At 56.2% G+C, this 22,925-nt stretch overlaps 2 protein-coding genes across 9 annotated transcripts; one reads left to right on the top strand and one right to left on the bottom strand.

Moving 5' to 3' along the window:
- Nucleotides 1–404: 404 nt before the first annotated feature.
- OTOP2 (otopetrin 2) lies at nt 405–21,827 on the bottom strand. Of its 7 annotated transcripts, XM_072939538.1 has the most exons (10): nt 20,999–21,179; nt 20,702–20,878; nt 15,924–16,105; nt 7,542–7,730; nt 6,964–7,306; nt 6,320–6,456; nt 5,113–5,171; nt 4,493–4,626; nt 2,518–3,349; nt 405–914 (listed from the first exon to the last, which is right to left on the bottom strand). In XM_072939538.1, the coding sequence occupies exons 5-10, from the start codon at nt 7,274–7,276 to the stop codon at nt 611–613; spliced, it is 1,779 nt and encodes a 592-aa protein (XP_072795639.1). In that variant the 5' UTR covers nt 7,277–7,306; nt 7,542–7,730; nt 15,924–16,105; nt 20,702–20,878; nt 20,999–21,179; the 3' UTR covers nt 405–610. The 7 variants fall into 7 exon arrangements, with proteins under 7 accessions (XP_072795639.1, XP_072795640.1, XP_031541580.1 ...); XM_072939539.1 differs by lacking the exons at nt 20,702–20,878; nt 20,999–21,179 and adding an exon at nt 21,721–21,827; XM_031685720.2 differs by lacking the exon at nt 20,702–20,878.
- USH1G (USH1 protein network component sans) lies at nt 8,624–14,880 on the top strand. Of its 2 annotated transcripts, XM_015235278.3 has the most exons (3): nt 8,733–8,972; nt 11,146–12,363; nt 13,342–14,880. In XM_015235278.3, the coding sequence occupies exons 1-3, from the start codon at nt 8,809–8,811 to the stop codon at nt 13,343–13,345; spliced, it is 1,386 nt and encodes a 461-aa protein (XP_015090764.1). In that variant the 5' UTR covers nt 8,733–8,808; the 3' UTR covers nt 13,346–14,880. The 2 variants fall into 2 exon arrangements, with proteins under 2 accessions (XP_006199428.1, XP_015090764.1); XM_006199366.3 differs by lacking the exon at nt 13,342–14,880 and having other exon boundaries at nt 8,624–8,972; nt 11,146–12,367.
- Nucleotides 21,828–22,925: the final 1,098 nt, after the last annotated feature.

Below are 22,925 nucleotides of genomic sequence, written 5' to 3'. Positions count from 1 at the left end.
GCTGGCTCTCTTTTGCTGTGTGACTGTGGGCAAGTCACTGTACTTCTCTGGGCCTTGGTTTTCTTCTTTATAAAATGGTAGTTGGATTAAGTCAGTCCTTCCTAACCTTTCATGTGTCATGGGACACATTAAAAAATGTCTATGTCACATGAGGATAAAGGGAAGAGGAAGGTGGTGGGCTGGGTACTCAGCCCAGCATCTCCCAGCCTCTCAGGTACTAGTTGATAACGGGTCTGTAACTCAGACTTGGTGCACCCACAGAAAAGCTTGTGACCCAGAAATCTCCAGGGGCCCTCCCAGGTCTGGCTCCAGATCCCCTTCCAGCTCTGGCTCCAGATCCCATCATGTGATCGATCACCTCAGATGTGGCTGCTGAGACAAGAAGTTGGGGACGGGGGTGGGGAGAAGGGAACTGCAGGTTTATTGGTTTCCATCTCTAGGCAGCAGCACTGGTCAGGCCACAGGCCTGGGGTTGGGGTAGAGCCAGAGTCTAGGACACTTCCAGATCTTGCCTGGTCCTAGAAACAAGGCAGGGAGAGAGATCTTCCTCCTCTAGTCACCCCATGCTCCAGGAGCGTTCTGGGGTGGATGTGCATGTCCTGATTGTGATTTAAAAACTCATCCTGGAAAAATAATTTTGGTGAAAATTCCACTCTGGGGCCGGCGGAGAATGGGTAGTTGTATGATTCATTCCTGGGTGGGTACATGAGCTGAGCCCCGTTCCCTGTGTCTCTGCTGGGGCTTCAGGACAGCACGTAGACCTCCAGCAGGCTGGAGACAGCATGCATGCGGTAGAAGATGCCGAAAGGCAGGCAGATGTTGACGATGGCTGCCCAGAGGGAGTAGCCGTAGAAGTCCACCTCCGCTGTGTTGCTGAAGTGAGGGCGGGCCCCGAAGGCAGGCATGATCCACAGCTATGGGGAGAGAGGAGTGTCAGGACCTGGCCGGGACTCAGTCATTCTGTGGGCTTTGCTGGGTGTGCTGCAGTGAGGGGGGGAGGTAATGACAGGATGGGGGTTCTAGCCCTCTGATTTGGTGGACAGCAAGGGCTGGCTGTTGCTGAGTGGGGACCTCTCTCCAGCTTCACCCCCACTCCCTGCCCCCTCCCCTGGTCTGGGAGGAGGTGGAAGCTGGAATTCTGCTTCCTCTCTGGCTTCAAGCTCAGATGGTTCAGGTATGGAGTGAGAGGCAAAGAACAAAGTCTTCTAGGCTAATCCCACTCTCCCCACCCCAAATGTATCACATCCTTGGGCACATCACAGCCCAGATCTGAGCCTGCTTTTGTCCTATAAAATGAAGGAATTGGAGATGATGCTGGAGTTGATTGATCCAGGCTCAGATGCTTGGAGCAAAAGCCGCATCCCAGGTGACTCCCAGCCTGTAGACTCCACCTTGGAAGAAGGTGAGGGCGGGGCCAGGGCTGGGGGCCACACCAGAGCTGGAAGGAGGTTTTGAGCCTTACTGCTTCTACTGGTAGGTCAGAGATTACTGATCAGTCTTTTTTTTCATAGGTTCCCTGTAGGAGGGATATTCACAGTGAGAACTTCACCAAGAATGCACCTCAGTAAAGGGCATGTATTTCATGTAGACCTCACTGGGGTGGAATCATTTAGATGTGTTCTATAGTGGGATATACCCACAATTAGGCTGTTTCTGTAATAGGAGTATTTTCCTATTAGAGGTTATAGCTAAAAGGACTGTTTTACACTGAGCGAAACTTCACTGCGGTGTGCGCTCTATGTGGGGTGCATTCTCATGGGTATATGTTTCTGTGTTAGAGATTTCCCTCCTGGGGATTATGTCTGCACTGGGGCTCTTCTCTGTTGGGCTGTAGCTACATGAGGAGTATTTCTCTATTGGGGTTCACCTTCACAAAGAGGGTTCCCATACAGGAGGTCCGTTTGTATTGGGTGAAGTCTGCTGTTAGCCAGAGGAGTTTCTCTTAGAAAGGAAGGGGCTTTGCTGAGTCACTGGGTCGGAGTTGGTGGTTGGGGATGCTCCCCTTCCCAGCCAGCCTGCACTGGGCTAACAGACCACTCACACTTACGCTGGGCTCTGCCACTTCCTGTTGCTGCTCTAATTATTCTAAGAAGCAGCCTGGTCACAAGTTCCCAGGAGCAGTCACACCTTCCATCTGGGAGTGAGGGCCCCTACTCTCCACATTAGTTTCACAGCTCCCTCTCACCTCTGCCCAGCCCCCATGTCAGCATTCTCTGGGGCTCTCTTCAGCTCCATTCGCTGTCTAGATGCCAGAACTCTGGGATTTCATTCTCTCTGTGTGCCCTGAGATGCTGCTTGCCCCGGGGGCTACACCAGACCTTCGCTGAGTCTGCTCCTTTCCCAGAGAGCCATACAGATTCTCAAATGGGCTCGGAGCAAGACAGAGGGGGGCCAAGTGAATAAACCTGAAAGAGCATCTTTCCTCAGCCTTGTCTTCCCCCAAGCCCATCCCCATCTCCACCGTTACTCACGATGATGTTGCAGAGCAGGAGAAACAGAGAAATGTCCTTCAAGCACCTGCTTCTCCAGTGGCCCTTGGGGGCTGAGGTGATGCTCACTGCTTCCTGAGGTCCTGCTGGGCTGGGGCCAACCAGCTCGGCGGGGGGCGGGCAGGCAGGCAAGGTGTGGAGGGCGTCCAGGTTGGCAAAGGTAAGACCTTGGCAGGGCTCCTTGGGGGGAGTGCCATGAATCTCATCCCCGGGGGGTCCCCGATGGAGACTCTCAATGATGAACACATTCTGGAAGGTGTGCTGCGCAATCATGAGCAGAGCATGGGCTAAGTTGAGCCCTGCCAGCAGGTCCCTGGGTGTGCCTACCACCACAGCCACGATAGAGTAGTAGGAGATGGCATACTGGCCCAGAGCAGCACCCATCAGCAGGGCCACGTCCAGGGTGCGCGTGGGGTTCTTATGATGGTCCATGGCTCGGCGGTCAAAACGGTAGATGACTGAGCCACTCAGGCTGACCAAGGTCATGAGCCCCAGACAGACGATGTTGAAGATGTAGTAGATGACCAGGGCCTGCTGGGTGCGGCCTGTCTCCCCGCTCACTTGGACCTCGTAGATGATGAAGACGGCCAGCCCTACCACGAAGAGTATCAGGCCCAGGATGGGACCAACAAAAAAGGTCTCCCGGAAGAGGCTGATGGGGGATGGGGTGTGGCTGTGGCTGTGGGTCGAGGAGGCCAGCAGCCTGCCCACGTTCTTCCACATGACATAGAGCATCGTAGAGGCAAAGAGGCTGTACTCGATGTTGAAGGGATACAAGTAGAAGGAGCCCTGCTGGAAGACCTGGCAGACGGCCGTGTTGCAGGAGCAGTCTCCTCCGGCGGCGCTGCCCGCACGCTCCCCTGCGGAGAGAGGGGCACAGAGCTGCCCTCCCACCCTCCGGAGGTACCCACCCCGAAGAACCTCACCCCTAGACCGTGACCTTTGGAAGGGCAGGGTTGCTATCTGCCACCACCATATCCCACAGCCGGCACAGGGCCTGGCACACTCATTCACACCACAAGTATTTACTGAGCACCTAGTATGTGCCAGAGACTGTGGGACACATCAGTAAACAATAGCCAGTGTGCAATTGAAAAAAAAAAATCTGAACTGCAGAATTGCCTGCTTCACACTGTCCCATTCCCTCAGAAAAATACTCCCAGTGTGCCTCTCTGTACCCCTGCGGCCCCAGCACATTAGGTGGTCCTTTGTCAGTCTTGCTGGGCCGGGGTCTTCTGTAGGTCTGGACGCAGGCTTTCCATTCCTGGATCCTCCCATACTGGGTGTGTGTGTCTTCAGGTGAGGTCCAGATGGACTTGGTCATCTAGTCTGAATTTAGCTGGTGGTGTGGCCCTAAAGACGTCCAGAGGACCAGGACTTGGGGAACAATTCTTCAGGATAGTATATTGGTTCAAAGCAAAGATGGATCTCAACACTAGTTCTCCCAATTTCAAGTTCTGTGACCTTGGGCAAGCTACTTAATCTCTCTATGCCTTAATTTCTGCATCTGTAAAAAGGGAATATGAATAGTACCCATCACATAGGGAGGTTGCAAGGGTTAAGGAAGATAGTGTTTAAGACACTTAGCACAGCACCTGACACATAGGGCTCAGTGAATTGTCACTATTGTCATCGTGATTATTTCTACCTTCTCCTCCTTGCCAGGCACTCCCATCTGATCCTATAATTTCATTATCAAATCACTCTCTCTCCCTTCCCTTCTCTCCAGCCTGATCACTCTCGCGCTTTCTTCCTGGAGCATGAATCCCTTCTTTGCTGGGATGAAGACCTGGACAGTGGGTCCGAGGCTGTATCATCCAAGATGAAAAGATGCTGCTCCATTCTTCCTCCTGGGTCACCCACACCTAAACTTCTTCAGAGGTGTAGCCTGGAGCAAGAGGAGGTTCCTGGCCTCCACCTGGCTTCCCTCTACAAGTCCACAAAGCACCCAGCCCAAGGTCTGGCCACCACAGGGCCAGGGTTAATCTGAAGTGGGCACTCACAGTCCTGAGTGAGGCGGGTGTAGCTGGTGTTGCCATGAGAACTGCTGTGGGAGTGGGCCTGGTGCACGGATTCATCCACCACGGCTGCCATCCAGATAGCCAGGTTGGTGGTGAGGGTGAACATGAGACCACATCTGTTTGGGGAAGGAGAGCAAAGAGGCCAGGGAGAGTCTTTGGCTCATCTTGGGTTTCTGGCAAGGTGGAGAGTTGTGGATGCTGTACTGGGAGATGGTGCTGACAAGCAAGCGAGCAATCAGGCCCCTGTGTGAACAGGGTAGCTGAGTTTGGAAGGTAGACTTAGCCTGGCTGGGACGCCAGCCAAGAGAGGGCTGGGCACACCCAGAGACTCAGGCCACTGCTGCTCCCTTCACTAGGGGAAAGGACATTTGTACACTACACACACCATCCCACCAAGTGTGCAAAGTGTGCACACGCCTGCGCACACACACAAAGCACAGGGTTGTAGAAATCAGGCTGACCAAGTCAGGGAGCCTGGCTGAAACTCCACCTGGGGGCAGAAAGAGGACCTATGGCCCAGGTTGGGAAACGTTCATCTCATGCCAAGTGAGCCTGGCACCTGTGCATGGACATTGAACCACGGACATGAAGCAGGCACTCACCGTGTCAGATCCAGGTGGGTGTGAATACAATCTTTGGCGGAGACCCAGAGAAAGTAAGTCTGTGTTGAGAGAGAGTGGTGGGGTCATCTCCTCTGCAGACAGGATCAACCCAGGAGCGCCCACGTCCACGCCGACCACTATGTCCTGTCCACCTCACGAGCCCCAGTACTAAGTGATCAAGTTCATTGCATCCTTACCGAATGAGACACAAGCTCTCTTTCTATTCTCTGGATCAATTTGTATCAAATAGTTCTCTGTTCTTTTAAAGTCTGCAAAAATGTCACCTGTAAGCTCTCTGGCATGCGGTTTGTTTTCTGTTTCTTGGCAGGGTAGAGGAGGAGGAGTTTTGACTGGCTATTTACTTATTCCTGGGAGCAAGACCAGCCTCAGGCTAGGTCTTGTTCAAAGTAGAAAGAATCTGGGAAGCTTCTCACTTCTTTTTGGCAGCATCCCCTGCCCCATCCTCATCCTTGGCTGCCCTGCAAGTAATGGCTCTCACTGGCTGCCCACAAATCCTTGCTGTGATATTGATTGTGGTGGGGTATCTGTATTTCTGTTTTGCCTAAATATTCTTCAAACTCATAAAATGTAAAATTAAAACAATATAAATGCCAGAGTCATAAATGTGTTAAAAATTGTGGAGACTTGGGCAGCAGGGGTGATGTTTCAGCAGAGGGAACCACACACATGGTCATTCTGATTATGATACAGGGCTGGGGTCTGTTCTGGTCCCATGTAGGACTAGTCCTGCCTCAGGTCAACCAGAAGATCTTTTCAAGTGTTACTTGTGCAACAAATAAAAACTTGAACTTGTTTGAAAAATCCCACATATCAGATGCCCTATTTCCTGAACAAATACAGAATATAGGGGATGAGACTGAGGTCAAACTGGCCATGCCCACAGCAGGACCCTGAGCTGAGATCGATGCCTTCTATGGGCACCCACGAAGGGCAGGGCAGGTTCAAGGAGACCCAGCAGCTGCCACAACTGACACCTCCTAGGTGTTATCTGCTTAGGTTGAAATGAAATTGCGGGGCCCATAAGTAGGCACTCACATTACCAAGTGCTTCATGATTTATGAACTCATATGATCTGCACTACAATCCTATCCCCACCTTAACTGATTGCTCAGCGTAGAAGAGGAGTGGAGCTTGGGTCTCCTGACTTCAGGCCAGGTGTTGGCTCCTTTTCACTCCTCCCACCCACCTGGACAATGACAAACACAGCCTGGGTGAGAGGGTGCAGGATCTTGATGGCTGACTGGCACTCAAAGAAACTGGAGTAGTAGCCGGTCTTGAAGACATCCATGACGAGAGTGCAGATCCCAAACAGCACCAGCCCACCTGGGAATGGGATGGGGGCGGTGGTCAGAGAGACAGAAGAGAAGGCTGATAGATTTGAGGATGGATGGCTAAGTAGTTGGATAGTTGGGTGGATGGATGGATGAATGGGATAGGTGGGAGGATGGTTGGATGGGTGGATGGATGGATGGAAGGATAGGTGTAAGATTGAGTCAGTGGATGCATGGATGTCCAATTGAGCCCCCATCTCTTTGGGGCTGCATAGATAAGCTTAGCCTGGATAGGCTCTTTTCATTGCATCTATCATCTTTTTGCTCTCCATCAGAGTCTCTCCCGTGACCCCCTCTTTCAGTCTTTAGACAGGGCAAAGAAGTTCCTCTCATCCCACTTGCAGGACTCTTTCTCTTCTCTCTCAACAGCTGCCCACCTCACCCTCAGACACATCTAGTCTTCCCTAGGGGAACATCTCACTGGTCTACGTTGAAGAGCACCCCAGCCTCCAGCTCCGCACCGAACCCACTCCACTTCCGATCCCACCTCCCCTGGCACCTCGGAGCCAGATGGGGCCGGCGTGCGCGTCCCGATAGGGGACGGCGTCGGGGCAGCGCACAGTGCGAAGGAGGTAGAAGAGAATCCAGAGCACAGCCAGCAGCATCATGGTGGTGAGCAGCGCGAACACGTCGGTGTCGTACACCGCCACCTTGTTGAAGGCGCCGCCGCTGATAAGCGTGCAGGCGAGGAGGAGCACGTTCACGGCCAGCAGCACCGACAGCAGGCGGCCGCCCTTCTTCCACACCTCGCGGGGGCCTGCCCGCGGCTCCGGCGGGCTCTCCTTGGGGCCCGTGGCCAGCTCCTCGGACATGGCAGGGGTGACTGGAGATTGGAGGGGTCACTGTGGGAGAGCAGCGGACAGGAGCCCAGGTGAGCCCCCCAGGGCTCTCCTTCCTCCATCTTATCCCTAGATTTGGGGACCGAGGAGCTGCTCACCCGTCAGGTAGGGGCTGCAGGTGGTGGAGGAAGCGCTGGGGAAGGGAAAGAGGAAAGCCTACCGTGCAGGTCGCGCGCTCGACGGGAGGAAAGGAGAAGCGATTGCAGCCCCATCGGACCCTGTCCAAGGTCCCACTCACCAAATCCGTCTGCCAGGTGGGCCAGGAGCCCGCGCTGAGCTGGGGGTCAGGGGGCGGCAAGTGTCTCCTCTCTCTCAGGCCGGGCTGGACAGGCGCTTTATACCGGGGAGGGCAAGGTGATTTACAGCCGCGGGAACTCAGCTCCATAAACCTCTCAGTCCCACTCACATGATCCATCTTTTTTCCGAGCTGAATTTAGGGAAGAGCGTGCGGGAGCCAGATAAGGTGAGATTTATATTTACCCATTAAGAGGCGCCCCCTCCCCCGCCGCCCTGTCACCTCGGCGCAGCCAGGCTCGGGCGCGGCCCCGCACTGCGGCACCCAGAGGGCACACCGCCCTCGGCGCCCACCGCGCCCTGGCGCCCCGCGTTGCCGACGCCCAGAGCCCTGAGAGCTGAGGCTCAACACAAGCCCAAGGGCCCTCAGGCACCCCGACGCCCTTCCAGCCCCGGCGCGCCCGGTACCTTCGTGCTCCCCTGTCGCTGGTCCAAGATCGGGACACTGGTGCCTCTTTCCCCGACACCCTCAACAGTGATAGAAGTTTCCTCTTCCTCTATCCCTACCCCTGCGTCCGTGCTCCGCTGGATGCGTCTAAGTCCGGCTTGTGGACGAAGTTCTCCGGCGGCGCACAGAGTCGGCGCCCAGTCTTTCAGCGCCCCCTGCTGGAGCGCGCCGGGCGACCTCTGAGCAAGCTGGTGGTGGCCAAGACAGCCGAGTCTTGCTCCCTGACAGTCTGGCCATCGGTCCTCGTAACCCTCTTAGGCCCACCGTCCCATGGGTCAGGACTGCCCTCAGACATCCCTCTGCCCCCCTTGGCCCGTTCCTTTAACTGGTGGAGACGTCGGGTCCGCAGAGCCGGAGCTCTAGTTAGGAGAGACCGCCTACTATCCCCAACTGTCCCCACGGGGCGGGACGCTGGGGTGGACACTTTCGGAGAGAGATAGGCCCGGTGTGTTAGGGAGCCGGGTCACCCCGTGTGATCGGGAGCAGGGTGTTTAGGACCCAGGGGCAGCCCGGGGCGGCCCTCTGGGCCGCAGGAGATCCTCCCCCCGCCTCTTCCCCGCCGGGTGAGCGGCTCAGATGTCCGAGTAGCGGCGGCCAGGGCGCTCCGCATCTTCTGTCTGCGGCGGTGGTGGCTAGCGGCCCCGGCCCCGGCCCCGGCCCCGGCCCCCTCCCCCAACCCCATGCCTCAGCTCTAACCCCGCTGCCCTCCCCCGCGGAGGGCATTTCCCCGTGTCCCTTGCGCGCCCCGTCCAAGTCAGGCGCCATGAATGACCAGTACCACCGGGCGGCTCGGGATGGCTATCTGGAACTCCTCAAGGAGGCCACCAGGAAGGAGCTGAACGCTCCCGACGAGGACGGCATGACCCCCACCCTCTGGGCTGCCTACCACGGCAACCTGGAGTCGCTGCGCCTCATCGTGAGTCGCGGGTGAGTATCTCCTGTCCTGGGGCATCTGCGGGCCCCTGAAGACCTACTCTCACCACCCTTCCCACTCCATGGCATCTTCCTCCCTCCTCTGAGCCACCCCCTTCCCTAAGACGGACACTGAGGTGGAATTTGGAGATTGACAGTCGTGGGAGAGGGAAACAAGCTGAGGCTTGTGTGACACTTGTGACCTGGATGTGGGGCCAGGGAGGGAAGGGGCTGGGACTTGGGTGTCCACAATTGTGGGAGGGGTTGGAGAATAAGGGGAAGGTGGGAAGGATTTCCTCCTGGGTGGGTGGCATCTGGAAGCAAGAGCGAGGGAACAGTGAGAAGGGGGGAGGAGGAGCAGAAGCCTCAGAGGGGCCAGAAGTGGGGCTGGGAAAGGAGAGGCTCTTCACTGCCTAACCCCCCAGTCCAAGGGCTCCCCCCAGCCAGTGCCCACACCTCCCCACTAGCTGGTCTCACACAGTTCTCTCCCTGCACATTCCTAGGATTTATGGGCACTGTCCACCGTACCAAATGTCACTGGGTTCAGCCACCCCATAACTCCCTTTGTGTTCCTCTCCCACCACACACTCCCTCCCTCTCCCTTTGGAGTCATCTGGGGGGAGAAGTGGGCATTGAATCCAGGCGTCAGGGCCTGGGAAGGGATTTGGAGGTAGCAGTTGAGGAATGTGGTGTCCAGGGCCACTGATGTGGGCTCCCTAGGGCTGAATGACACTGTGGACAACTCTGCCAGCCCCAGCAGTTTTATAAAAAGAAGTCAGGTTGAACTGGACACGAGGGTGGCCTGGACAGGGAAAAAGAGTGTAAGAGATGCCCCAGGAGGGTTAATATGAATATCTCAGACCCTGGGAAATCATGGTGGAGGGGAAGGGGCCCAGCTGGCCCTGGTGCCATGCACTGGCCTGTGGTTTGAGCATGTGGTGGGTAGGGAACCCTCCTTGCCCTCCTTCCCCAGCTGCTCCTCGGTCCCAGCAGCAGACGGGAGCATCCTTAAGCCCAGGAAGCTGAGCCACGTTCCAAGAGGCTGAGACTGGCCCCTGTTTAAGCCAGGAGGGCACACGGTGATCCTGCCATCCTGCTCCCTGCTCAGAGAGATTCATAGGAGGAGGGGGAAAGGGGGCCCCTTGGTGCACCAAACACCCCAACTCCTACAGAGGTGTTTTGTGGGTTGTGGGCCAGATGCCAAGCATCCCACATTGTCCCACAGGACTTGGAGACCAGTAAGGGAAGTGAGGAAGGGGTTGTAGGGGGAGCTGTTGAGACAAAGAAGTGATTCTTCCTCTAGCCCTCCGGGGCAGCCTCCTCATTAGCGTGGGGCAGAGGCTGAGCTAGGCCCCTGAGGGAGGGGCGAGCTTGGAGGAGCCAGCAGGAACGTGTCCAAGGCGAGCACAGTCTGATGTGGAGGGTGTTGGAGGGGGCTGCGTGGGACCCCTGGACAGGCCCAAACCAGCCTGCCTCACAGGGCTCCCAAAGATGGGGCAGTCCGAGGTAGGGAGGGCAGCTGGGCCCAGGTTCCGACTGCCCTCCCCCTCCCTCCATTCCTGGCTGCTCCCACGCTCCCCTCCTGGCCCAGGCCAAGACCCGACACCTGCTCTCACACGCGGCCTTGCCAGGCCTGGCCCTGCTCCCTGCCGACGTGGCCGTGCCCGCCGACACGCAGGCACACACCTTCACACACTCATTCACTAAGGGCTCAGGCCCAGGACACACCACCCTCTCCTCTTTTCCCGTCACTCCTGCACTGGCAGCCGCTCTCGCCGCCACGCCTGCCTAGAGACCCACACTCGGCCCTGGCCCACCACCTCTCTGGGCCAGCTCCCCGCTGGGCCCCATGAATAATTCACTCCTTTCTCTCCGGGCATCAAATATTTATCCCCTGAGATTCCCAGCCCTCAGTTCTCTAGGGGAAGGCCCCGCCCAGGACCCGCCTTCTCCGTGGCCCCATCCCTTGTCCGCCTGGGGCCATTTTTAACCCTGGGCTGGCTCTAGTTGGGACGGGTGGCCCAGGGCTGCGTGTCTCCTGCAGTCAGAGGAGAGACCATCGAGGCCCTCTCGTGTGCCGGTGGGGAAGCTCAGCCAGGCTGGGGGCTCCCCACACCTGCAGCCAGTGCCGACTGCCTGCCTGAGCTTGCGACGGCTCCTCACCCCTCTCCGCGTGTCCTCCCTGCAGGGGTGACCCGGACAAGTGTGACATCTGGGGCAACACACCCCTGCACCTGGCAGCCTCCAATGGCCACCTGCACTGCCTCTCCTTCCTGGTGTCCTTCGGGGCCAACATCTGGTGCCTGGACAACGACTACCACACGCCGCTGGACATGGCCGCCATGAAGGGCCACATGGAGTGCGTGCGCTACCTGGACTCCATCGCGGCCAAGCAGAGCAGCCTCAACCCCAAGCTGGTGGGTAAGCTGAAGGACAAGGCCTTCCGCGAGGCGGAGCGGCGCATCCGCGAGTGCGCCAAGATGCAGCGCAAGCACCACGAGCGCATGGAGCGGCGCTACCGGCGCGAGCTGGCCGAGCGCTCGGACACGCTCAGCTTCTCCAGCCTCACGTCCAGCACCCTGAGCGGCCGGCTGCAGCACCTGGCGCTGGGCAGCCACCTGCCCTACTCGCAGGCCACGCTGCACGGCACCGCCAAGGGCAAGACCAAGATCCAGCGGAAGCTGGAGCGGCGCAAGCAAGGCGGCGAGGGCACCTTCAAGGTCTCCGAGGACGGCCGCAAGAGCGTGCGCTCGCTCTCGGGCCTGCAGCTGGGCAGCGACGTGATGTTCGTGCGCCAGGGCACCTACGCCAACCCCAAGGAGTGGGGCCGCGCCCCGCTCCGGGACATGTTCCTCTCGGACGAGGACAGCGTCTCCCGTGCCACGCTGGTGGCCGAGCCTGCGCACTCGGAGGTCAGCACCGACTCAGGCCACGACTCCCTGTTTACCCGCCCCGGCCTGGGCACCATGGTGTTCCGCAGGAACTACCTGAGCAGCGGGCTGCACGGGCTGGGCCGCGAGGACGCGGCGCTGGACGGCGCGGGCACGCTGCGGGCTCGGCTGCAGAGCTCCCCCAGCCTGGACGACGACAGCCTGGGCAGTGCCAACAGCCTGCAGGACCGCAGCTGCGGGGAGGAGCTGCCCTGGGACGAGCTGGACTTGGGCTTGGATGAGGACCTGGAGCCCGAGACAAGCCCGCTGGAGACCTTCCTGGCCTCCCTGCACATGGAGGACTTCACCTCTCTCCTGCGGCAGGAGAAGCTGGACCTCGAGGCGCTCATGCTGTGCTCCGACCTCGACCTCCGCAGCATCAGCGTCCCCCTGGGGCCCCGCAAGAAGATAATGGGGGCCGTGCGGAAGCGGAGGCAGGCTCTGGAGCGCCCCCCGGCCCTGGAGGACACAGAGCTGTGAGTGCCCAGAGCCTCGATGATACGGGAAGATAGGGGTTATAAGGCCCTGGGGTGGGGGTGGATCTGCCTTTTCGAGAGTGGGAGTGGGATAAATTTAAGTCGCCGTCAGTTACAAGAAGCCCCACTTATTTACCCCCAATTCGGAAAAAGAAGCTGCCAATTTACACCACTAATGTAGAATGCGCCTCTATTTTGGGGATGTCAAAATGCATCTTTATATGGATGCGATGCAGTAGTCATAGTAATCACAGCCAGGATGATTTGAGCCCTCCTATCTCCCGGGTACGGGAGATGCGCTTGCACGAGTCCTCGCATTTATTCACCTATCATGTGTGGGGCTATATCATCCCCATTTTACAGGTGAGCAAGTGGCGGTTCAGAGGTCAGAGTATCTCACTCAGGGTCCTGCAGCTGCTCAGTGCGGAGCTGGACTTGATCTCTGGTCTGTGTGGCTCTAGAGCCTGGGGACAAGGTAACTGCCATGGAATGGAGAGTGTGACAGCCAGTCGTCTCCCCAAATGCCCAAGCCCTCAAGGGAGATATTTTACCTGCTGGTCGCTGAACCCTGTAACCAAGAGCATGAGCAAATGCTCTCAACAGGGCCAACAGCAGCCTTGAGGGCAGAGATGTCACATTCAAAATGCCATCAAGGGGAGCTTGAGGCTGCTGTCACACTGGTGGTACTGTTGGCTCATCCCTGGACTGCCCCTCCATCATGGCATCCCACATGTCCAACAAACCCTGCTGTCCCCTTTTGATATCTATGGCCTTTACCCTGCACAGCTGGACAGGGGTGGATGTGGGGGGAAGTCTGGTCTAGAGTTTGGAGGATGAGGAGGGGACCCCTAGGCCATTAGCCCCATCCCTGACCATCACTCTGCTCAGAGACGGTAAGTGATCAAAATTGCTGTTCTTGTCTTAAAATGATATCTCCAAAGGCCCTTATCTGAGGTCTGTTTGTCTCTTTCTCTGCAGATAACAGAGAGTTCCTCTCCCCAGACCAAAATGAATTGCAAGTTGCCACAATTCATGGTGGGGCCACAAGGTCCTCACAGTTGCCAGCCTTGCAGCTCCCCAGCCCCTCCCCAGCGGCAAAGACCACGTGGGTCATCTCCCTTGAAAGCCTGTCCACACTCTGCAGCAGAGGGTATGGCTGGAGGCACCAGAAGGCCAAGAGAGAGACCCAGAACATCAATTCTAAGGGGCCCTGGAGCCCCTAAGCCACCTGATCTGAGTGGCCCTAAAGGAAAACCAGCCCCAGTGGAAGGGGGGGTTGGGGGTAGGCATAGCCCATCCCCAGGGCCATTGTCTCTTCCCACCCCTCCTCCAAGGGTCCTGTTGTCACACTCAGGCTGGAGACTCATTCATCTCCTACATTTTTGTGAAGGGAAGAGTTTGGGCTTCCTCCCCATACACCCCCAAGAGGAGGGTCCCAGCTAGACTCTTCAGCCAAACACCTTAGCTTTAGTCCCCATGCCTGCCCTGAGCACAGCCAGCCTCCTCCTCCCACTGGCTGTGCTAGGGAGCTGGAGTGCCAGGCTGGGGTGGGGTAGGGGTGACTGGCCCTCTTCCAATTTATCCCCGGGCAGGGCTTAGCTTGACTCCACCCTTCCCACCCTGTCCATCTCCACTCTCTCCTCAGTTGTGGGGCCTGGCTTTTCCCTCCCCCAGGATCCCAGAGGGTCAGGGCAATAGATGCAAGGTGCTAGGGCATCAGCTGCAGTATTATGGCCCCAAGGCCTGGCAGGCATGCTCTGGGCAGGGGAAAGGCATCTCCCAACTGGCTCACAGTCTCCCAGGCCCAGGATAGGAAGACACTGGTTGTGGCTGGGTGTCCAGCCTAGTGTGGGCAAGTCCTGTGATGTGGACAATCTAAATTGCTGATTGTCCCCAGGGCTCTGTGTTAGGAGATGGGTTGGTGGATTTTCACTCGAGGTCTGGAAGCTGCCTGGTTCTGTATGGATAGTGGGTAAGAGAGAGCTCAGCATGGGTTCCTGCTCTGTGATGCTGGTGAGACCACGGGAAAGGCCAGCCTCAGACGGTCCTCAGACCAAGGTCACAGATGTGGGAGATCACTCAGGAGCCCACACATGTGTGTGCACATATACATCCCCCTGCAGATGTGCTCTTCCTCCTCTGTCACCAGTGGTCCCCCTGTCCATGACCTTCAGCTTGGGAAGCAGCTCCCACTGCGAGTATTGCCACAGACCCCAGCTCCTTCATGGACCCCTCCTTGGCTGGGGCAGGGGAAAGAGAACCCCCAAAGAAGGACAGAGGTGGTCCCCCTTCCTACACTGAAGGCTTGGCTGCCTGCCACTGCCACCCTGAGCCCACCCCAGTCCCTCTCCCTGTTCTCTGGGCCTAGGCCTGGGGCCATCCCCAAGTGCCGACTCGACTTTCCCAGAGCCCCAGGTGCTGCCCTTTCCCTCCTGTTCTCTGTCCATATACTGCCTCAGCCCCTCCTGGTTCTCTCAGTGCTAGGGTGGGGCAGGCTCCCTGATTCCCACCACTGTACAAAGCATCCCTTGGCAGGCTCATTATGATTTTTCTAGAGAGCACTCTATCCCTGTCATGTGTGTGTCTTGTTTTACTTATTTGGGGGGTGGGAGATGGGTGGGATGAAGGGAGCAGGTGGGTGGAGGCGGGAGAGGGAGAGGGTCTCTTTGTACCTATGAGGACTTGGTCCTCTTCCTTGGAGGGGGTCCTGGGATAGATGATTGGGCATGCCCCCCACCCCTCTGCCGTACATCTCTGTAGGGCCTTCCCTCATCCCTGCTCTCTCTGGGCCCAGAATTTAGAGCTGATGGGGAGGGAGGGTTCAGAAGAACTGGGACAGGAGAGCCCCCAGCAGCTGCATGAGGAGGATGGTCCAGGCTCCAGCTCTGTTCCCTGCAGCTGCTAAGGGCAGGATAACACCTTCTGCCTTACCAGCGGTATGCCTGGGCTTCTCCAGACATGGGCAGAAGCTGTACACTAAGAGGCTGCTGTCTGTCACCTAGGTCCCATGAGCCCTGACCGCAAGGCCCCAGCTCACCCCTGGGAGGCCCCCACTGGGGTCTCATTTCCCGCACCACCCCAGGCAGCCCTTGGGGCAGCCCTGTGTAGAGCCCTCCTTTCTCTTTGGCGGGGTGGGGGGGGTAAGTCTCCCCTTCAGCATCAGGACAGTGGGCTCTGTTTTCTCAGTCAGTTCTGGGAAAGGGCCCTGGAGTCATTTTATTTCATTCCCTAAGGCTGTTGGGCCAAGAGCTTCTGCCAAGGGCAGTTGAAGACAGCTTCCCGCCTCCATTATCAGTCAGAAAGGTCCACAGGACATCAGTGCAGCAAGACTGCCTAGCAAACATCCTGCGATTCTAGACCACCTCCCTCCCCTTTACAGATGGAAAACCTGGTGCCTTCGGAGGGGAGGTCCAGACCCAGACGCAGGCCTCGTGCTGCCATGCTTTCCTCACCTCCAGGCTATCAAAGGGGCCAATAAACGCGAGATTCTGCCCGCCGATGCTCCACGGGTTCCTCCGCCCTGCGACCCCTACTGGCCGTCCTGGTTACTGCCTACCTACCTCACGAAGGACCCGCCTCCTGGCGCGGTCGGTGGAGAGAAGGACATGGGGTTGAGGACTCGCAAAGACATCGCAGAGAACAGATCCGAGCTTCAGCGCGGAGGCAGAGACTAACCGGAAGCAGTGGGCCCGGGGGTCTTCACGGGTCAGTGTAGCTGGAGGGTGCAGGAAGCCTGAGGGGACTTTAAACATAGTGAAGGGAAGAATTTTACAGGGTATGGGCTCAACTTCCTCGACTCATTCCTCAACTTCCTCAACTCATTCCCCTAAACATTTAGATCGAGGTTAGGGAAATTCTAAAAAGCTAGAATCATCAGTGGTTCTTAGCTTTGGGGGATTAGAATCTGGTGCCAACATGGACACCTTCCTTGGGAAAACGCACACTGAGCGCACAGACACTCACACAGTTTTCCTTGTAATTCTAGGCAGCTCGTGGAGCCGGCAGAAGTCCAGGGACCTCAGGTTAAGGAGTCTTATTTAGACTGCTGTGAAGTTACATCAATAAACGGGATTACTGATTTGTTGGAGGTGGAGGTGGTAGAATGAATCAGAGTCAGGAAGGGCCTCCGGGTGTGTGGCACAACCTTCTCATTTTGCAGATGAAATAACTGAGGCCAGAGGCAAGGGGCTGGCCAAAGACCACTGAGCAGCCAAGTGGATAGAGAAGCATTAGGTCTCCTGATGCATCCCAAGATGCCAGCTGCCTCCTGTCTTCTTATTAGACCAGTCATACCCCTGTCCTCCCAGCAGGTGCCTGTGTCACCGTCTCTGAGACAAGCCTGGGGTGTACGGGAGGTGGCAGTACTCAGGAGACAGTCAAACCTGGGCAGCAAAGCTGGTTCTGCCCCTTTCTAGCTGTGTTGCCTGGGGTAAGTTACCCAGCCTCTCTGAGTCGGTTTCCTCATCTATAAAATACGTATTAAAAGTGTTGACCCCACAGGTCATTAGGACGGTGAAATGATAATGAATGTAAAGCACCTAACACACTGCCTGATACTCAGTACGCATCAGTAATAATGATCGCAGTTACCGGTGGTCTGAAGCAGGCCTATGGGGTACTCTTTGCATTTGTGGCCCCAGCCGCCGCGGGGTGAGTCCTAGGCAGTCCCAGGGAGCGGTCCTGCTTTTCTGACGCCTATATGAGAGTGAGCTCCAGCCCTACCCATCACACTCGCTCCTGGAGAGGGCCCTGGGCGCATCCTCATCTGGCCAGCAGTGGGCGTGGATAATCCAACCCCGTGGTTAAGGAATAGTCAGGTAGCCAACGGTGGGCCACCTATAGAACTCACCTGTCCAGGATGGGTAGAGGGGCTGGGCTGAGAGAGGGCAGGTTGGGACAGGGTCACTGGATAGGATACTGAGGGGCCGTTTGTGGGGGTAAAGCTTTGTCTCTCTAGCCTGCCCGAGATGGGGGAGCAGGCCTGCAGAAGCATTTCCTCCCAACCAGAGAATTCTACGTCTCCTTTCTGTCTTCTTGTCTCTTGGTCTCTCTGTCCCATTTCTCCCTGTGACACTGGGACTCCTGGTCTTATCCTCTCTCCTCAACTTTCTGTTGTCTCATCTCTCTAGGCCTCAGTGTCTCGTGGTGTCTGTGACATAATAAGAACCATGTAACTGGTCTCTGCTCCTGGTTCCTGCCACAGAGCCCCTAGGTCCCTTGGAATCTCCTGGGTGACAGGAGCATCTTTTGCTCTAATGAGGTAACTCTTGGTGGGCTCCTGGATGGCTTCAGGATGGGAGCTGGTAACCAGAAAGACCAAACCATGATTAGAAGCTTGGGACTTACAGCCTCACCCTCATCATTTGGAGGGAAGGGAGAGGGGCTGGAGATTGAGTTAATAATTTATCATGCTGACATAATGAAGCCTCCATAAAAATCCCTAAACTATGGGGAGTCTGGCACAGAAGCTCCTGCCCTTAGGCCCCTCCTGGACCCTATGTGTCTCTTCACCTGGTGTTTCACGCATGTCCTTTACAATATGCATTATGAAAAAAAAAACGGTAAATGTAAGTAAAGTGCTTTCTGAGCTCTGGGAGCGGCTCTAGCAAATTACTGAACCTGAGGTGGCGGGTTGCGGGAAACCTTGTGTCTGTAACCAAATTGTCTCAAACCTAAGCAGGCTGGTTCCTGCTGGGCTGTGTCTCTTCATGATACAAGGCATTTATTGAGTGCCTGCTGTTTGTCAGCCCTTTACATCTGTGATTTCAGTGCAACCTCACAACAGCCTCATTTATTAAAGACAGGGGCTTCTTAAACACATTTGCTAGAGGAGAAAACCGAGACTCCAGAACACTAGGTTGCCATCTGAGTCACACAGCTGGCAAGAGAGTAGACAGAGCCTGACTCCCCACGTGCCTGACCCAGGACTGGCTGCCTCTCATGGCACCATTTCTATTGAGAAGGTTGAGGGCAGCGAGCCCTCCCTGGATTTCTATTGCTGAATGACTAAGTCCTCTGGGGTTCCTAGCCCGAGGTGGGGAAAGTCCATTCAGAGCTACAAATGCCTGGTCTTTAGAGAAAAGCCCTTGGGGCATGCCAGTGTGGTGAGCCCTGGGAAGCCTTTTTATAAAGCTGCAAATCCCACAGGCCCTGTTCCTCACTTCATTCAGTCTGGCTTCTTTATTCCACGGGCCTAGGTGAGTCTTCAAGGGCAAGTGTTCTGAGGGCAGTGGGACCCTCTCCTTGCTCTGGGTATGTACACACCCGCCCCACAGGGGCTCCCCCTATCCCACAGAACCAACCACCCCTCAGAGCATCATCTCTTCAAGTCTTACAACAGCCATCTGAGCTGGGCCAGGGCAGGAAGGCATTATTTACAAGCCCCATTTCAGAGATGCAACAACTGAAGTTCAGGGGGACAGATGACCTGCTAGCAAGTGCATAAACCAAGATGTCTAGTCTGGGCCATTTGCACTGCTGCACATGGCCAGCTGCCTTTTCAGAACACATATCTTGCACTTTCTACATCCCAGGAATGGTGAACCTGTGAATAGTATCACTGCCCCATCTCACAGGTAAGGTGGTCAGGGCTCAGGCAGGCTAAGTCATTTCTCCAAGCCTGAGTGCAGAAGTGTCAGGGCTGCGGGATTCAGCGCCCAGACCCTGGCTCTTTCCATAGCTGCCCCAGCCTCTCCCCACCCCATTCCCTGAGCCGCCTCCCCAGGTCAGAGCAGGGGCTCAGCTGGCAGGACTTGGAGAGGTGGGATGGGGGACAGATGGGACTCGCTGCTTCCTTCTCTTCCTCCATTCCTGTCATCTCCTCCTGTTCAGCCTTGAGTTATACCACAGACTGTTCTGTGCTTGTGTGCCTGTGTGTGTGTGTGTGTGTGATGCGCGTGAGGATCCTGACTCAGAGCTTCCCGCGAGGCTTGCATATTTCTGTGAGCCTGAGTGTGCTCGTGTGTCTCTGTGGTTTTGCTCCCTAGTCTTTGCTCCGGGGCTTCCAAGTTTCCCAGAGGAGATATATGTGCACACATGTGCGCGTGTGTGGGTGTGAGCATGTGTGTGTGGGTGTGAGCACACACACACACAGGGAGGGCCCCACCACTTTGTCTGGAGCCTATTTTAGACTCCTCCTCCCACTTTATCTATTTTTAGGGCCCAGCTTCTTCAGACAGAAGGTGGGAGCTCTGGCCATCCACTTTCCCTGGCCTCATCCCTCACCCTGAACCGAGGGTTCCAGAAAAGCTTCCTCCAGCCTCCCTCTCGGGGGCTGCCTTGTTGGGGGTCAGAGCCCCAGGGGCGGGCGTGGGCAGTAGGGGGAGAAGGACCACTGGTCCAGAAGGTGGGGAATGAGGTAGAAACAAATCTACCTTGTTGGGCAGCCAGGGTACCGAGGGACCTGGTGGGCCCTTCCCCTGGGCCACAGTCCCAGGTTGGACTCATGGCTCTGACATTTGCTGGGGAGGCTAAATGCTATTTCAAGCCTCGATGTTTTCATCTGTAAGTGGGGATAATTATACCCCATGGCATAGGCCAGTTGTGGGGATAAACTACATAAAGCACTGGCCTTGACAGCCAGGAGGTGGAGGAGCAGCCCAGGGCCTGGTGGACAGGAATGTGGGGATTGGGGGGGCTCCGTGAGCATCAGCCAGGCCTGGGCATCCCTGAGCTGGTGGCAGAGAGAACTGACATGCTGGGTTGTCCCCAAACTCCCCTTCCCATGCTCAGCACAACTTCTGTGCAGCCTGTTTGGTATTGCAGAGCAGAAGTGGGAGGAATCAACATGCTCCCGAACCCCAGCCCTCTACACACAAACACACGCGCGCGCGCACACACAGATGCACACACAGAAAACATGGGAAAGGAGGAGAGGGATATAGAAGGACTGAGCATATTCAGGCCCTTTTCTTACTGGAAATGGAAACGATTTATTAGCATCATTACCGATACCAATATATGTGAGATTCAAATCATACCAATAGCCAATATAACAATAATGTGATAATTATAATAGTGCAAGGAATGGCATTAGTGATCATGTATCTACTGTGAGCATTTTCCCTTTTATTACATACCTGGTAAAGTACATAGCATCACCCTCATCCACTCGCAATCACTCTCTCAGAAAACTGAGGCTCAGAGAAGCCAAGTGACTTACCTAAGGTCACACAGCAAGGACTGGAACCTGAGTGTGTTTGTGTCCAGAGCCCCGCTCCAGACACTGTTCTCAGCTGTCTCCACACCGTGCAAGCACCACAGCCCTCACTCGCCTTCCAGTCCTGACACTGGCCCCCCACCCCCAGGCCCAACTCACACCCTTGGGGCTACTGCATACCTCAGAGTCACTCACACACACTGGACCGTGGTGTTGACCTGACGCAGGAGGAGGGTCCAGGTGACCCTTGGAAAAATCGCGCGAGGCAGGAGTCCGGGTTGCTAGGATCTCCAGCTTTGGGTTTTCAAGGACCTAAGTTGCTGAGGAACTTGGACAGGTAGCCTGGGCCTCTGTTTCCTGTAAGGTGGGGACAGACTAATGGCCCTTGAAGCTTCAGTAGTGTCCCCACCAGGTCAAGGTCAGCCCCTTTTCCTTCACCCCTCTCACTCCCTGACCTGCCTCTGGGCCATCACCAACCTGGCGTTGTCCCTGCAGAATGGGTAGCAGCCTGGAAGGTGGGGTGGAGGCTGCAAGGAGCTGTGGCCAGCTGCGAAAGGGTCCTTGGATGCGAGGCTGATGCTGAGAGACCCCGTCCGTGTGGCCCTGTGCTGCTGGAGCCAGGGGAGCTTGGGGTGCTAGTCCCACTCTCAGCTGACCAAGATCTGAGCCAGAGGCCAGGCCACTTCTCACCTAGCTCACTCAGCCCCACCCCTGTGAATAATGCCACTTGCCTCCCGGAGCTGAGCCTCACTGGGCTTTGATGACTTGGCGGGTGGCATGAATGGGTGGAAGACAAAAAAGGGTTAAAGACTCAGTCACCTGGGCTTCGAGTGTAGAAATGGCTACCTTGCTGGCAGGAGGTGCCTTTCTAATCCACCCTGTGCCCCCCAGCCTCCCATACCAACCCTCCAGGTCTCCAAACCCATCCCTGACTCTCAGGATCCCCCTTCAGGTCCTGGGGCCAGGGCAGGGCTCCTTCCCGCCCTACACAAACCACAACAATAATTAACCCCACTGAACCCCAGCAAATAAAGATCTGAATCGCAGAAGGGAGGAATCATCGCCGCCCCAGGGTGGGGAACTCTGGAGGTCCCAGGAAGGCCAAATCCAGCATCACCTGACACCCCAATTCCCATGCTACTAATGCCTGGGTGGGCCCATGGGCGCCCAGCCCGGTGGGGGCTGGGATGGGGGCTCACCTGTCTCAGGTCTGGATTGGAATCTTCTCTACCATTTCATTTGTTTTAAACCTTTTCTCTCTTCCTTCTTTTCTCTTGAGTCAGTTTCCATAATCTTCCCAAGGCTCCATCTAATCATTTACATAGCAAATGTTTACTGAACACCTACTACATGCCATGCCCTGTGTAAGGCCCAGGGAAGCAGTGTTGTTCAAAGAACAAGAAGGACCTGTCTCTCCAACAAGCCCCATTGCCTTCTCCTTCAGGCAGCCTGTTTTGACTCACAAGTCTGCCCATCAGCTAGTACATATCCAGCAGTGCTACAGGACACGGCACTGGGCCTGACGGGTGTGAGTCTGTGTTGGGGGGCTGGGTAGTTTGGATATTATAGAGGAGGTTCAAGGAAAGATAACGAAGGTGTGTGCAGGGATAGTGCCCTCAGGAAGCTCCCTGTGCAGTCGGTGATGGGACAAAAACTGGCTGCATGGTCATTAATACTACTTCCTCTTCTGGGCATACGGGAAGGCTACAATCTGAAATCTCCCTGAGGTTAGGTTGGGGCTATCTGCCTGGGTTCTGGCCCAGGGGATGCAGTTGGAAGTGACACAAGCCACTTTCAGAGCTGGAGCTAACACTACCTTTCTGTGTGTCCCTTCCAGTCCCAAGGCAATCACAGTGGCCTGTGTTGGAGATGGAGGCGTCACAGGACGGAAGGGGCCTGAACCCCCAAGTCCCTACCTGACCCATAGTGGACCATGATGTGAGCAAGAAATAAACCTGTGTTTTGTTTAGTCGCTGAGATTTTGGGCTTATTTGTCACAGCTGCGAGTGTTAACGTCTCCTGGTTAATACAGGCAAATGACATAAAGCACATTGAACCCTATGGCCAGATCACAGTGTGAGAGAGGGACCGCTGCCGGGCAGTACACAACGGCTGATGTCTAATGCAAGCTGGGAGATGAGGAGGTCAGAGGAAGGGAGAGACACAGAGCTGGAGCACCCGACATACAGCACATGCTCAGGAAAATTGGTTGAATGAGTAGAATATATGCTTTGGAAAAGCTTTACAGGGGTGGCTGAAGTGACCAGAGCCCCAGAGGATGGGTGGGCCTTGGATGAGGGATGAGAGTAGAGAAGTGAGAAAGCATGATACTTATCCAGGGGTCAAAGATCAGGGAGCAGTCACTCTGGCCCAAGCAGGAGAGTAGTCAGAGATGGAGGTAGAA

Source organism: Vicugna pacos, chromosome 16, assembly GCF_048564905.1.
Source record: "Vicugna pacos chromosome 16, VicPac4, whole genome shotgun sequence".
NCBI lineage: Eukaryota > Metazoa > Chordata > Mammalia > Artiodactyla > Camelidae > Vicugna > Vicugna pacos.
This window is presented reverse-complemented; position numbering and strand designations above follow the sequence as displayed.